The sequence below is a fragment of the Sus scrofa genome, chromosome 5, assembly GCF_000003025.6.
Source record: "Sus scrofa isolate TJ Tabasco breed Duroc chromosome 5, Sscrofa11.1, whole genome shotgun sequence".
NCBI classification, from domain to species: Eukaryota; Metazoa; Chordata; class Mammalia; order Artiodactyla; family Suidae; genus Sus; species Sus scrofa.
Window position 1 is genome coordinate 81,448,638 of NC_010447.5, and position 13,408 is coordinate 81,462,045.

At 46.9% G+C, this 13,408-nt stretch overlaps 1 protein-coding gene across 1 annotated transcript in view; it reads left to right on the top strand.

The window, feature by feature from the left end:
• The window catches only part of PAH (phenylalanine hydroxylase), a 75,169-nt gene extending 63,237 nt beyond the window's left edge, over nt 1–11,932 (top strand). The window contains 5 exon segments of the mRNA XM_021092656.1: nt 975–1,070; nt 1,725–1,809; nt 1,812–1,857; nt 5,030–5,145; nt 11,307–11,932. Coding sequence (XP_020948315.1) covers nt 975–1,070; nt 1,725–1,809; nt 1,812–1,857; nt 5,030–5,145; nt 11,307–11,350 — 387 coding nt within the window. The 3' untranslated portion in view covers nt 11,351–11,932.

Here is a 13,408-nt window from a genome sequence, read left to right on the forward strand (position 1 = left end):
ACCGATTGCTGGATGGTGGGGATGTTGAATAATAACCTCCAAACTGAGAAGGAGCTTTGAGGCCAAAAAGAGGAGCCGGCAACTCCGTGAAATCCAATTGTGACGTTTACTGTGGGTGACACACCCGCGGGCAGGGTTGGGTGCACCATGACCCAGAGGATGCACAGACACACTTTGCCACAAAAAGGGTACAAGAGATTTTGCCACATGGCCAAAGCTAAAGGCAGAGTCTGACTGCTAAAGGAGAAGCATGGCCAAGTGGAACCAGGGCTCTTTCCTCCCCCCGGGGTGGTCTCATGACCGTTATTCCTTGAGGGCCATTGACCATCTACGTCAGAAAAATGCTTGTATCGGATGAGGCTTTATATCGTTTTTATATCAGATGAAGGCAAGGGCAAACGTCAGTGGGGAACTTACCTGGTCAGAGCGCGCTCCCTGTGAGGAATGCTAGTCAGTCATGCAGCAAAGAGAGGGGTTAGGACCGCGGGCCTAAGAGGGAGCTGACAAAATGGAGTCAGTGTGGTTCGGCCGCACAGGTGATGGGATGGCCCTCACTGATTCTGTTATGGCCCAATTCCCTTGCCTCTCACTAGGGAGCATGACGGGATTGTCTGGAAAGCCCCACCCACGTAGGGGAGCACCTCACACTAGTCAATGCTGTGGATAAGACCACAAAAGAGGTGGAAGAGCGCCTGTCCTGGAGACAGTTGCTTGTCTTCTTGGGGGTATCCTTTGGGGTTTCCTCAATATTCCTTCACTGCTTCCCGTCACATCTTGCATTCAGCCAACTCCTGATTCAACAGGTGACTGGATAGGGTAAGACGGAGGACACAAAACCGTGACCCCAAGTCAAGCTGATTCAGGCCTACAGGCCTACATGAACTCCCACCTCGGGCAGTCCTGTCCTTGGTCCTGGGTCATCTGGTGCCTTTAACTTCCTCGGGACATGCTCTCAACTTGACTTTCCATTTCAGATTTACTGGTTTACTGTGGAGTTTGGGCTCTGCAAGCAAGAAGACTCCATAAAGGCATATGGTGCTGGGCTCCTGTCATCCTTTGGTGAATTACAGGTATGACCCTAACAGGAGCCAAGGATGAATTCGAAAGCAGTGGGTAGAGCAGACCATTCTTTTATCTTTGTGGCACTGAAACCCATTTATACCCACTTTGAAATTTAACCTGGGGGCTTCTTCTCAAGTGATTGATCTCCTAGCCGCTAAGATGGACTGTGGGTGTTAGAGATAGAAATGAAAAAACAAGATGTTCCAGTTGTGGTGCAGTAGGTTAAAGGATCTGGCTTTGCCACAGATGTGGCTCAGATTCATCCTGGCCTGGGAACTTCCATATGCTGTGGGTGTGACCATTCAAAAAAGGAAACTGAACACACAGATCTCCGGGGCTGCAAGGCCTCCTGAGCCCAAGGTTGAACTGTTTCAGGATTTATGCAAACACAGGCCGGAAAATGCAGTTGGCTCCCATATGTCCACGGACCGCCTTACGTGAAAACGACCGGGGCAAATTACTCCTTTCTATCTGGACTGTTGTCTTTAGATGAGCTATGAAGGTTATCTGGTCTACGCCGAATGATTGAGTACACTGCATCTGGGCTGGGGTGTGGAAGGACTCAAGATGACATGGGAGGGGATGCACAAGCGGCCTCTGGGATGCGGTGGGGACCACCCGCCCTGACTTGACCATGAAAACTTTCCATTTGGGGCCTGCAGTATTGCTTGTCAGGTGAGCCAAAGCTCCTCACTCTGGAACTGGAGAAGACAGCTGTCCAGGAGTACACAGTCACGGAGTTCCAGCCCTGTACTACGTGGCCGAGAGTTTCAATGATGCCAAGGAGAAAGTGAGGTGAGCTGGCGAGCAGGATGGGGCAGCAGCTCTTGGGACCTCCTGACGTGGTTGGCGCCCCTGATCTGTGGGTGGTCACCCAGGAGAGGGGACTCCAGTGCCCACAGCAACAGCGTACACCACACAGGGTTATCTCCCCAGTGTCCCCCACCCCCGTCCCTTTCCCCTCTGTCGCGAGACATTCCTCCCTCATGGGGCCCCATTTCATGGCTTATTGGCTAAACACACCGACCCCTGCAGACAGCCCTGCCACCTGATCCTTGCTCAGTGCAGCCACCAAGGCCACACACTAAACTGTCCTACGTACCGCAGAGGTCCTCCTATCAAATCCGCCCCAGGACTCTTCTAACCTGCAAAGTCCCTTGTCACTTTACTCTCCCAGATGCTTGTACAACTCGCTCCCCCACTGCCAACAGGTCTTCACCCACATTTCAGCTTCTTCACGTGTCTTTCTCTAACCAGCTTATTTAAACCACCACCCAGCCCTGTCCCCACAGTACTCCTTATCCCCTTCGGGATTTCTTTTCCTCCTTAGCACTTACTCATGTCTCCAGTCTTACATGATGAAGCCATGAGGATAGGGATTTTGGTCCTTTCTGTTTCCTGCTCTCTCCTGCCCCTGGAACAGTGCTTGACAGATGGAAGGCACGTAGTAAGTAATTGGTGAATGCACTCGTCTCACAGGCAGTTCAGCAAGAGGCTGATGGGGGTGGTACCAGGACTCTGAGACCCTCAGCCCTCCGAGAGGATGGCCCTGCCATTAACCTGCCATTGACCAGGAGGAGTGAGGCAGGCAGAGGGTCTACTTAGACATGGCACCCATGATACCATTTTTTTTTACCACTTCTTTTTTTATATCTCATCAGGGATAGATAATAAGCATTAAGGCATATCTGTGAAGCTAGGCATGTCAGCCTTCAACACACTGGGCTTAGGTAACCAAAGGTAAAATGCTAGTGAACAAATGATCTTTGTTTTGGGAGCCTAGCCTTCTTCTATCCCCTAAAGATGCCACTGCCATTCCTGGGACCTTTTTAGGGTTATGGATTTTAGTGGATTCATGCATTGTAAGTCATTATAGTAACAGGTAAGATGCCTAATACCTATTCTGTACCAATCACTGTTCTTTTTTTTTTTTTTTTTGTCTTTTTGCTATTTTTTTGGCAGCTCCCACGGCATATGGAGGTTCCCAGGCTAGGGGTCCAGTCGGAGCTGTAGCCACCGGCCTACGCCAGAGCCACAGCAACGTGGGATCCGAGCCGAGTCTGCAACCTACACCACAGCTGACGGCAACGCCGGATTGTTAACCCACTGAGCAAGGGCAGGGACCGAACCCGCAACCTCATGGTTCCTAGTCGAATTCGTTAACCACTGCGCCATGACGGGAACTCCCCAATCACTGTTCTAAGTGCTCATTTCATCATGAATGGGGGTGCAGAAGCATAGCAAGATTGAGTAACTCCCCCAGGATCGTAGAGCCGGTAAGTGGCTAGCCTGGGGTTTGGACCCTGGTGGTGGGGCTCAGAGGCAGTACTTTTAACCGCTGTGTCACACTGGGATCACATGTGGACAGGCCCGTCTGGAGACAACTCCCTAACCCAGGAAGTTATCAGTCCCAGGCCAGCAGGGGAGACCTTTCCAGGACTTGGGCCCCTCAGGTCTTTGAAGTCCCACCTACTTTGCTAGTGTCCGGGACCCAGAAGAAGTACCCACAAAAACTCCCATAGGCTGAGAGGTGACCCACAGAGCCAAAGAAATTTCTAAAGAGCAAGGTTCCAGAGCATCTCTGGGATAGTGGTAGAGCATCCTGCCTGAAAGAAACCAACACCAACCATTTTCAGTTTCAAGATCCAAGTTCTAGCAGAGAGTTTGGTCACCCAGCCACTTCGGCCAGAGGCGGGCTGGGCCTGAGATTGACAGCCCAGCTGATGTACATCCAGTGGGCTGGAGGTAGGCTCCCCGGAGCAAAACTGATGTGCACTCTGGGAATAAGAGGAAGAGCAGACAGAGGCATGGGTCTGTATTACCTGGTTCACGTCACCTGCCAGGCTGAGAAAGCTCTTTCCAGAGAAGAAGAGAGGGCGAGAGGTACTTGCCCTTTTATTCTTCGTGCGGCCCCAGTCACGAATAAAAGACCACCCCTGACACTCACAGAGTCCTATGCTTGTTCCAGTCTTACGGAAGAATCAAGAAAGGAGGTGCAGAGGAACCCCTGCCCACGCCACGAGGGCTGTGATCGTCAGATTGCAGGACTGGAGCCCAGGCAGTCCGCCTCTGGAACTCGAGGGTCCGGCCGCTAAGCCGCACTACTCTTGCTGAACTTGGATGGCCTTCTAGCCTCCCTTAGAACTGTCTTCCCAGGGTCCTGCCCTCACCAGGAGCCACCCCAAAAACCTCCCTTGGGATGTCTTCGCATCTTTGAGGCCATGTGGGGATATCTTGTTAATTACGTGGTCTGACATCTTGCATGAGCCCCTCAGGGCGCCTTCCTCCCAGACCCGGGAGTGACGCATCTGGAAGGCAGGACCGTGGAGAGCCCAGGCCAGAGCCGGACTACCTGTGTCCTTTCCTAGCTCCACAGTGTGTAGCCAGTATGACCTATGTCCCTCAGTTTCCCCATCTATAACATGGGAATAGCAATGGTACCTTCCTCCTAAGTCTTTATGAAAATTAAGTTCGTGATGTCAGCTGCTAAGACTATAGAACAGTTAGGACTTGCTGCAGTTCTTGGTACACATGAGGCCCAATCCATGTTAAACTTCATTAATGGGGTTTTTAACTATTGAGAACTGTGCTTCTCTTTGTGATGATGGTGCAGCATCTCAGAGCTTTTTTTTTTTTTTTTCTGTAACATTCTTTGGCTGGATTTTACTCTATAAGAATTTTGGCCTTACTACCTTCTGGGCTTTTATTGTAAGCCGCTTCTGACGTTTTGGAGGGAGATGGTTAAATAAGCGTGTGTGTACACACACACAGTCACACCTACCGCACAGAAAGGGTTCCCAAGAGGACCTCACTAAAACTCCACTTCACCTCTCAGCCTGGTCCCGAAGCCTCTGTTCTAGTAAGGTTTTACTGCTAATAGCTAAGTGAAATGCCACTGCAAAATCTTCGAAAATTATTTTTTTCCCCAAATTGTGTCCTCCTCTCAGATCTCTGGTTTTGGTTTCAGGAACTTTGCTGCCACAATTCCTCGGCCCTTCTCAGTTCGTTATGACCCATACACCCAAAGGATTGAGGTCTTGGACAACACCCAGCAGCTTAAGATTCTGGCTGACTCCATCAACGGTAAGTAACTTCTACCCTTTGAGGCCATTCTTCCGTAAATAGAGGGACAGTAAGAAATTTAATGAATATGTAATTATGAAGAAAAGTATCTCTGGGGAAGAGACTGATTTATTGAGAGAACGAAACGTGGCATAAAGGCCAGAATTTCCCTGAATGTCCTTTCTTCTTTGAGCTTCCTAGAGTCCACCCCGCGCCCCAGCATCGGAACAGCTTCCCATCCTGGCTACTCACTTGCTTGTTCCTCTTTCTCCTTTGCATTTTTATCCCCTTTCCTCTAAAGTGTCCACTGGATCCTGCTCTGCCTGGACCATCAGTCCCTAAGAGAGAGAGTCCATCTACTTCATTGACCATATGGTAGCTCATCTATTGGCTTTTGATTCTTCCTGAATGATGGGGCGATAATAATAGCTGCTCTTAAAACAGCACAGTGTTATTATGTTCCCTGCTGAATTCTTTCTGGCCTTCAAACTCCCCTCTAGCAACACTGACACTGACCAAATTTTAGTCCCCATTTTTTCCCCCCGGCTCCTGGCCTTTGCCCACACAGTCCTTTTTTGAAATGTCTCCTTACCAGTGCCCCCCACCCTCCCCAGTTCCTCTTTCAAGTCCTTCCCAGAGCTCTCTTCTAGGAAGCCTGGCTCAGGTGTCCCCCTAACATACTGGCCTTCCAGTAGAGCCCCCTCTCAGAGCACTTATTATATTTTTGGTAATTGTGTATTTGTTCACTCGTCTGGCTGCCCATCTAGACCTGAGTGGAGGGCCATGGCAGGTTGGCTGTAGCCTTGGCCAGCGCTGCAGGGCAACGGGAGATCCTGGAAGAGGGCAGGCGCGGTGTAACAAAACACACAAGACTCTCTCACATCCAGAAATCGGGGGGACCAGGAGGCACTCTGTTTCGCAGAACATATGCCCCTAGGCTTTAGCCCACATGACTTTTATCAGGGAAGGTGACATAGGTTAAGGAGCAAAATCAGGTGCAGGTACTGATAAAGCTCTCTTTGTGGCTGTGCTTTTGCATGTGTGCCCAATTTGTTTACTGCAGAATTCCGCAGGTTCGGCCGTCTCCAGCATCTCCCCCTTTGTTATTTATTTGTTGCATAAGAACAGTCTTAGCACATTTTGATTGCAGAGCGTTCACCTGGTTTCTATGGATCACTCCGATTCTGCAGACCATGTCCGCAGCAGGTCTCCAAGGGGAACAGTCACATTCGGGGGGCGGGGGTCTGTCTCCATCCTCCTGGGAACCTATCACCCCAGCCTTCGGTCACATGGGACAGGGCGACAGTGCTCTCTTCTGTAGCTCCTTCCTGCTGGCTGGGGCGACGAGTACTGGGTGGCTGGACATGGTAGGTTCCTCCTATAGAGACTGGGAAGAAAAGAAAAATAAGATTCAACAGAGGTTTGGAGTTTAGGTTGATACCGGTACTGTTGAAGGAGGAGTGCGGTTTTATCTAAGTAGGTCTTAATGTTTGATGCGGTATTAGTACCTAAATAACAGGAGCTCTCGGTCCTTATCATGTTGTCTCCTGTCTGTTGTTTTAAGAGGAGGCCTTGAAGATGTGAGGTTGAGCTGCCAGCTGATGCTGCTGTGAGACCAGCTGGTGGCATCAAGTCTGACAGGGCACATAAACCTTAAGTTTTCAGCAATAGAAAGACTAGTCTAAAATCACTCCCATCATATTTCCTAGCATCACCTTGGCTGCCTGACCCACACCTACTCTATTCTGCCTTTTCTCTCTAATGCCCGATGCAGATGCCACTGTAAATGATTTCCGTTTTTCTAGAAAGGAGAAGATGCAAGAATTTGGACTCATAAAAATCCTCACCTGAAATCTAACTGAAGGCCTGTTCTGTCCGTTTTCCCAGAGCACAGAGTGCCCCACTCCTGGTCTCCACGCTGAGCTCTGCTCAGGGGGTGCTGTGGGCCGGCAGCCACAGTGGCCCATGCTTTACCCCATGTAGAGGCTGATGGCAAGTGCCAAACTTCAGTTCACAGGGCTCCCCCATGGTCATAAATCCACCATAGTTTTGGGAGGCGTATCATCATCATCTCGTCCCACAGTGCTAGGCAGGAACATTCCTAGATCTGGCAAAGATTTCACTGATAGGCGACTCCGTGTGTTGTAATTACTAGATGAGGCCTTATGAACAGGAGCCAAAAGTCTCTGGACCACCTATCTTTCTGGTCTGCTATGGTCCAGGAAAACATTCCCACTTGTTGCATCTGCCCATATCCAGAGATCACTGACCTCATATGGAACTGTTTATCATTTTATCAGAGACTCAGTTACAAATTTGGCAATGCAAGAAATTGCAATTTTTTGAAAACAGTTAATAAAAATATAGCACTATTAGTAAAGTCATAAACAAGAGTTTAAGTTAAGAGCTTTCACCCTGTTCAGCTGGCTTAGTCTTCTTATCTTTAAGGGAAATTATATACCAGCTTTGTCCATCCAGCCCAATTTCCTAGTGCTATTAGGTTGGTTATCCCTAGATGGTTTAATTGTTCCCAACATAAAGGAATCTTTAGATTTAAATACTATAGCCTGGCAAAGTTAGAGCCCTTGGCTAAAGTCTCACTTGTTGCTAACTGATCTTGAGTAACATTAGAAGAAAACATATTTGTGGCCTGGGTCAGAGCAGGTATTAACTGGCCAGGTGAGGGATCCCACCGAGTAACATCAATGATAAGAGCCTTGGAGGGGAGAAATCCATCGGGCTAAATCAGAAGTAAAACAAATAACCATACCTTCAGGTGTGACAATCTTGGGGTGGTAGTCCTACTTCTGGTGTTGTCTTCTTTTTGTCCAGGAAGTTGTCTTTTTCTTAGTAGAGCCTTGTTTTAGGGTGAGTTTGAAGTCACTCTATGGACCAGTCCAATGTAGAGGCCCTTCTGAAGTGAGAAGTATAAATTTAGGAGTTAATTTTCTTCACTCTCTTAGTGCCTATGGCCCTTAATTCCTGATAAGAAACATGTTAGGCTGAAGACAACCCTTTAAAGGATACTTTTCCAGAATGTGTATATATATATATATATATATATATATAGTTCCCTGGTGATCCTGGGAATCTGATATTCACCCAGAGACAATTACAGCAATCAGCTTCAGAAAAAGCACAGATTATTTTTCTTAATAATGCAGTTAAAGTTTATAATAATGTAACATAGCAGCAAAGAACTCTTTGGGAGGTGAATTTTAGACAGTAAACACTAAGCTCAATACGTGAAACTAGAATATGAATCAAAGCACTTTTTCTTTAAAATTACCCTCATTTTTACCAAATATAGCCAAATTAGGGCTGTAGAAAGTCTTCCCCAAATGGAAAACACATTTTCTAACCATTCCTTTTTCATTACTGGGATTGCCAGGGAGCCGGGAAGAGCCAAGCAGCCGTCTTGGATTTCCCATAGCCCTGACTTATGAAAAGCTTAACAGAGACCGAATCCAAATTCACATTTTGCACTAGCTTACTTTTAAAATTAGTTTACTGAAATTTTAAACTTAGCCCCAATCATGCACAAAATTCTTTTCTCATTGTCCACTTCCCACAAACCTTCCATCACTTTCTGTACCCCTATTACTCTGTCCCCCATCTTCCCATTCAAAACAACAAGCTCTAAGACAGGCTCTTTTCTCTTAATAAAATGCAGGTACATTCCTCCATTAAACCCAGGTACAGTAAGGTATTATGCTTAATGCTGATGACTCTAAAGCCTGTCTCTATTAGATCAACAAACTTTAATATTAACATCTAATAATAGCAAATACTGAATTTTTTGCAGTTCACGTGAACCAAAAATTAATTTACTTTAGGTATTTTGAGAATTTATGGAAGCACTTGATTTCCTTTAAGCCAATTAAGCAGAACTCTTTCATGAATTAATTTTGGCAATGCCATGCATGCACAACACAAACAAGCCAAACAGAGACCTCGTATTTCCCATTTGGAAGTTTTAGCCATGAATAAGGTACATCTGTGTAAAACCTGTCAGTTCCAAGAGAGACTGGATTCAAATGTATGCTCCCACAAGGGTTCCAAAACAGGCCTTACTACATAACATCCCATGTGGAAAAAACAAACGGAGAGAGAGGCCCCAGGCTGACGGGCACACTTTAAACTTTCTCCTACAGAATGTCACCACTCTGGGTCCACAGTAGCCTCGCCTGGAAACCAAGGCTTATATTTGATCACGGCTTCTAACAATTCCTCTATCTCAGTTAGACTCTGTTACCCGAACCCCTGACTGTTTTATCATACAATTAAGTAACTGAATATAAGGTTTAGTTTCTTGTGATTGATTCTTCCCCATTGTTATCCTGGTTGAAAGGGCCGCACCTGTGGCATATGGCAGTTCCCAGGCTAGGGGTCTAGTCAGAGCTACAGCTGCCAGCCTACACCACGGCCACAGCAGCACGGGACACCGGATCCTTAACCCGCTGAGGGAGGCCAGGGATTGAACCTGCAACCTCATGGTTCCTGGGCAGATTCTTTTCCCCCTGCGCCACTTGCCACCCACAGTCTCGACTCCATCGAGTGCAAGCCTACCGTTTCTGCTGTCTGTAGTTTCACCTTTTCCTACTCATGGCAGACCTTCTCCTCCAGCCCCACGTTGGGCACCACTCAGCCACGGCCGCGCTGCACGGCAACGGGAGATCCTGGAAGAGGGCAGGCGCGGTGTAACAAAACACACAAGACTCTCTTACATCCAGAAAGGGGGGGACCAGGAGGCACTCTGTTTCGCAGAACAAATGCCCCTAGGCTTTAGCCCACATGACTTTTATTAGGGAAGGTGACATAGGTTAAGGAGCAAAATCAGGTGCAGGTACTGATAAAGCTCTCTTTGTGGCTGTGTTTTTGCATGTGCACCCAATTTGTTTACTGCAGAATTCCGCAGGTTCGGCCGTCTCCAACAGGCTTTCAAATCCTCAGCCCTTAGTCCTCGTCCTAAAAAGGATATGAGGTTCTCGAGAGCTAGAGAATGAATGGACAAAACCATCTGCAAACCTAAAGGGAGGAGCTCTCGGCCAAGTGGGAGTTTTTGTCCGAAATAATACTGGCAAAGGCCAAAAGGGCAGGCGGGCTTCATGTATCTAATACCCCTCTGCGCAGCCTGGGGCCATTTCTAATACGTAGAGCTGGCCCCTTAGAGTCAGTCCCAATGAGGCACGGCCTCCTGCAGTCAGCCACTTTGCAAAAGCCCAGGGCTCATTCACCCCCCCAGATGGCATCTTGGATATTCAGCTGGACTAGATCTGCTCACCAGAGAGGCTTGGCAAAGGGCTCTGGAGGCTGCGATGTAAGATAGGAGGGTTAGGCCATAGCTGTTTTCTCTTTCTCTTTGCCTCCGGGGAGGCAAAAATCACTCTATCAGCTGTTGTCTATAGGGGATGTTTTAAAATCTCAGAATGACAAATTTAAGAACCGGAAGGACCTCGGAGCTATGTGACCTTACATAAGGCCCCATCGCTTCTCTATACGTTTGTTTCCTCGGATCTAGGAAAGGGTGAGGCTTGGTCTGTCTCCAAAGCCTCTTCCACGTCTATGAAGAGTCTGTGTCCCCGTGGCCCCCTGGCATGTGAGAACATGGCATGAATGGAAGCAGCTCCATCATACCGTACCAAGTGCGGCGGTCTGGCAACCTAGGCTGAGTGATCTGCTTAGACCATGGCTTCTCAAACCTAGTGTGCACAGAACTGCTTAGCAAGCTACTTAAAAATCAGCAGTCCTGGGTCATGTTTCCTGACTAAATTCACCGAATTTGTAGCAAGGCTCATCCGTAATAGGACCCCAGGGTGATTCTGGTTTGTGTGAACCACACTTTTAGGTCCTGTGGCTTAGCTCCTTGCAAGCATCTATGGATGGGCATATAAAAGAGAAACAGAAGAGCTAGTGATTTCCCGCGGGAGAAAACTATGACCTCCTTCCCTGAGAAACAGCCCCTGGAAAGAGTAAGCTAATTACAGTCAGAGCTCTAGCACTGCCCACAACTTGGAGTCGCCCAGGCCTTAACAGCCCAAATTCAGCTGTCAGCATCTTGAAGGGTGGGGTGGTCCATCGTGCATCCAGGAACCCTACCGAGCCTCTCGTGTTTCATACATAGTGGACACTTGAAGGATGTGTGTTCATGATATGAGTGGCTCATTTGTTTTTCTTTGTAGGTGAAGTTGGAATCCTTTGCAATGCCCTCCAGAAATTAAAGTGAAGCCACGGGCAGAACCTCATCTGTCAGCTTAAGAAGCTATTGATGGAAATCCAGCTACTTCTTTCATCTGAAAAAATCTGAAAAGCAAACCTTTATTTGAAATGACAGCCTTAAATCCTTTTTAGAACAAGATGGAGGATCAACAAGTAAATCAAAATAATTAGAAATGACAGCATATTAATATACAGCTCCAAAATATAAGGGTGGATCTTTGGGGGCTCATCTTTGATTTAGAGATGATAATCGCATCCTCTTAATTGAGTTAAAAATCAATAACCTGTCACATTTCATCAGACTTAATTAAAATTTGGGACCTGCCTCATTCAACCTTCCTAAATACTTCTGTATTTGCTCTAAGAATTCCTAAAGGAGTATATGGGTCACTGAATGGGAAACATGAATGAATCTATTGGAATTGAAGTTCGGGGCTTAATATAAATCTTAACCTATAAAGGTCATTTTCTATGGCAGGGGACTGTGATTCTAATTACTGCTTTGTTATTTTGCCTGTGTAGATTTTCTTTCATTCAGGAGCCTATTGAAATAGTTATAAATATTAAAGTTCAAAGCATAATATCAAAATATTTCTGTAAGTTTTATTGTAATCATAAATACTGCTGTGGAAAGGGATAGAACTCTCCACCTGACTCCCAAACCTTGCACTATCATTTTCCGATTGATTGTCAGGTCTGTTTGGGGAGACATTTTGAAGACACTTAATATGCAGTGGATGCTCATTAAAAGCCCGGCTGGTAGATACTCAGTAAATACTCTTGCAAGAATAAGGGAAGACAGTTTTAAATGGAAATTTAATTATGTTAAAAAAAACTTAACTGGTTACAAAATGGTGCCGTTTCCAGTGCTCCTTGGAATGAAATATTCCTCTCATGGCCTTACAAATACATTAGCTGGATCAACTTGTGACAAAAAGAATGATCAGGATCTCAGTCTTCCCACACTTTGTGGGGGCTCATTGTGATCATCTGAGCCAAGTCTGGGCAGTTGACCGACTTTTGTTGGTCGTGCACTTTACAGGAATACGGGCATAGCTGAGGGACAGTGGGGAGGATAACAATGTCTCAAAAGCTTTGCTTTTTTTTTTTTTTTTTTTTTTTTTTGTCTTTTTAGGGCTGCACCAAGGCATATGGAAGTTCCCACACCACAGCCACATCCATGACCTATGCAGCAGCTTGCAGCAATGCCAGATCCTTCACCCACTGAGCAAGCCCTGGGATCGAACCCACATCCTCATGGATACTAGTCAGGTTCTTAACCCGCTGCGCCACAGTGGAAACTCCTTAAAAGCTTTGCTCATACTACTATACCATTTTATTTTGAAAACAGTTAAAGCTTAAAGGATTTTTGTAGTACTTCTTCAAGTGCAATTCTCAGACCAGCTGTCTCATCATCAACAACGAATCCCAGGCACCATCCCGGCTCTACGCAACTAGGGTATCTGAGGTTGGGCACAGGGACCTGTGTTTTACGTGCCCCAGGTGATTCTCTTGCGCCCAGCCACATTTACTAGGTACAGCGAGTTTGAGAAAACCTGACTCGCAGCAGTCAGTTCTGCCGCTTGCCAGTTATGTCGTCTTGTAGAAGCCACATCCCCTCTTTGGGCCTTGGTTTTCCTTTAATCATGAAGGAGTTAAACTGGATGAACAAAGATTCCTTCCAGCCTCGAAATACAATTCAAATGCTAACATGTGTCTTCAAAGAGCTGTCCCTAGTCCATTAATAGGAAGTAATAAAACCCGCCTTCGCCTTCGTATGCCAGCTGGGTGCAAAGAGTAATTTGGTCTAAATGTGTCTGCAGATTCATTGCTTTGAAGCTGGGATTGTCTTGTCTTTATCTATTTCCTCATGACTTTGAAGAGCTCATTGACAAGCGCTGATTCTACAAGTGGAAGTGGACTTTTCCTTCGGTGCTCCTCTAGTGCCCAAACACCTGCAAAGGGACTTTGTTTTTCTTTTCTTTTTACGGCCGCACCCACGGCATATGCAAGTTCCCAGGCTAGGGGTCAAATCAGAGCTACAGCCACAGTGACTCGGGATGCA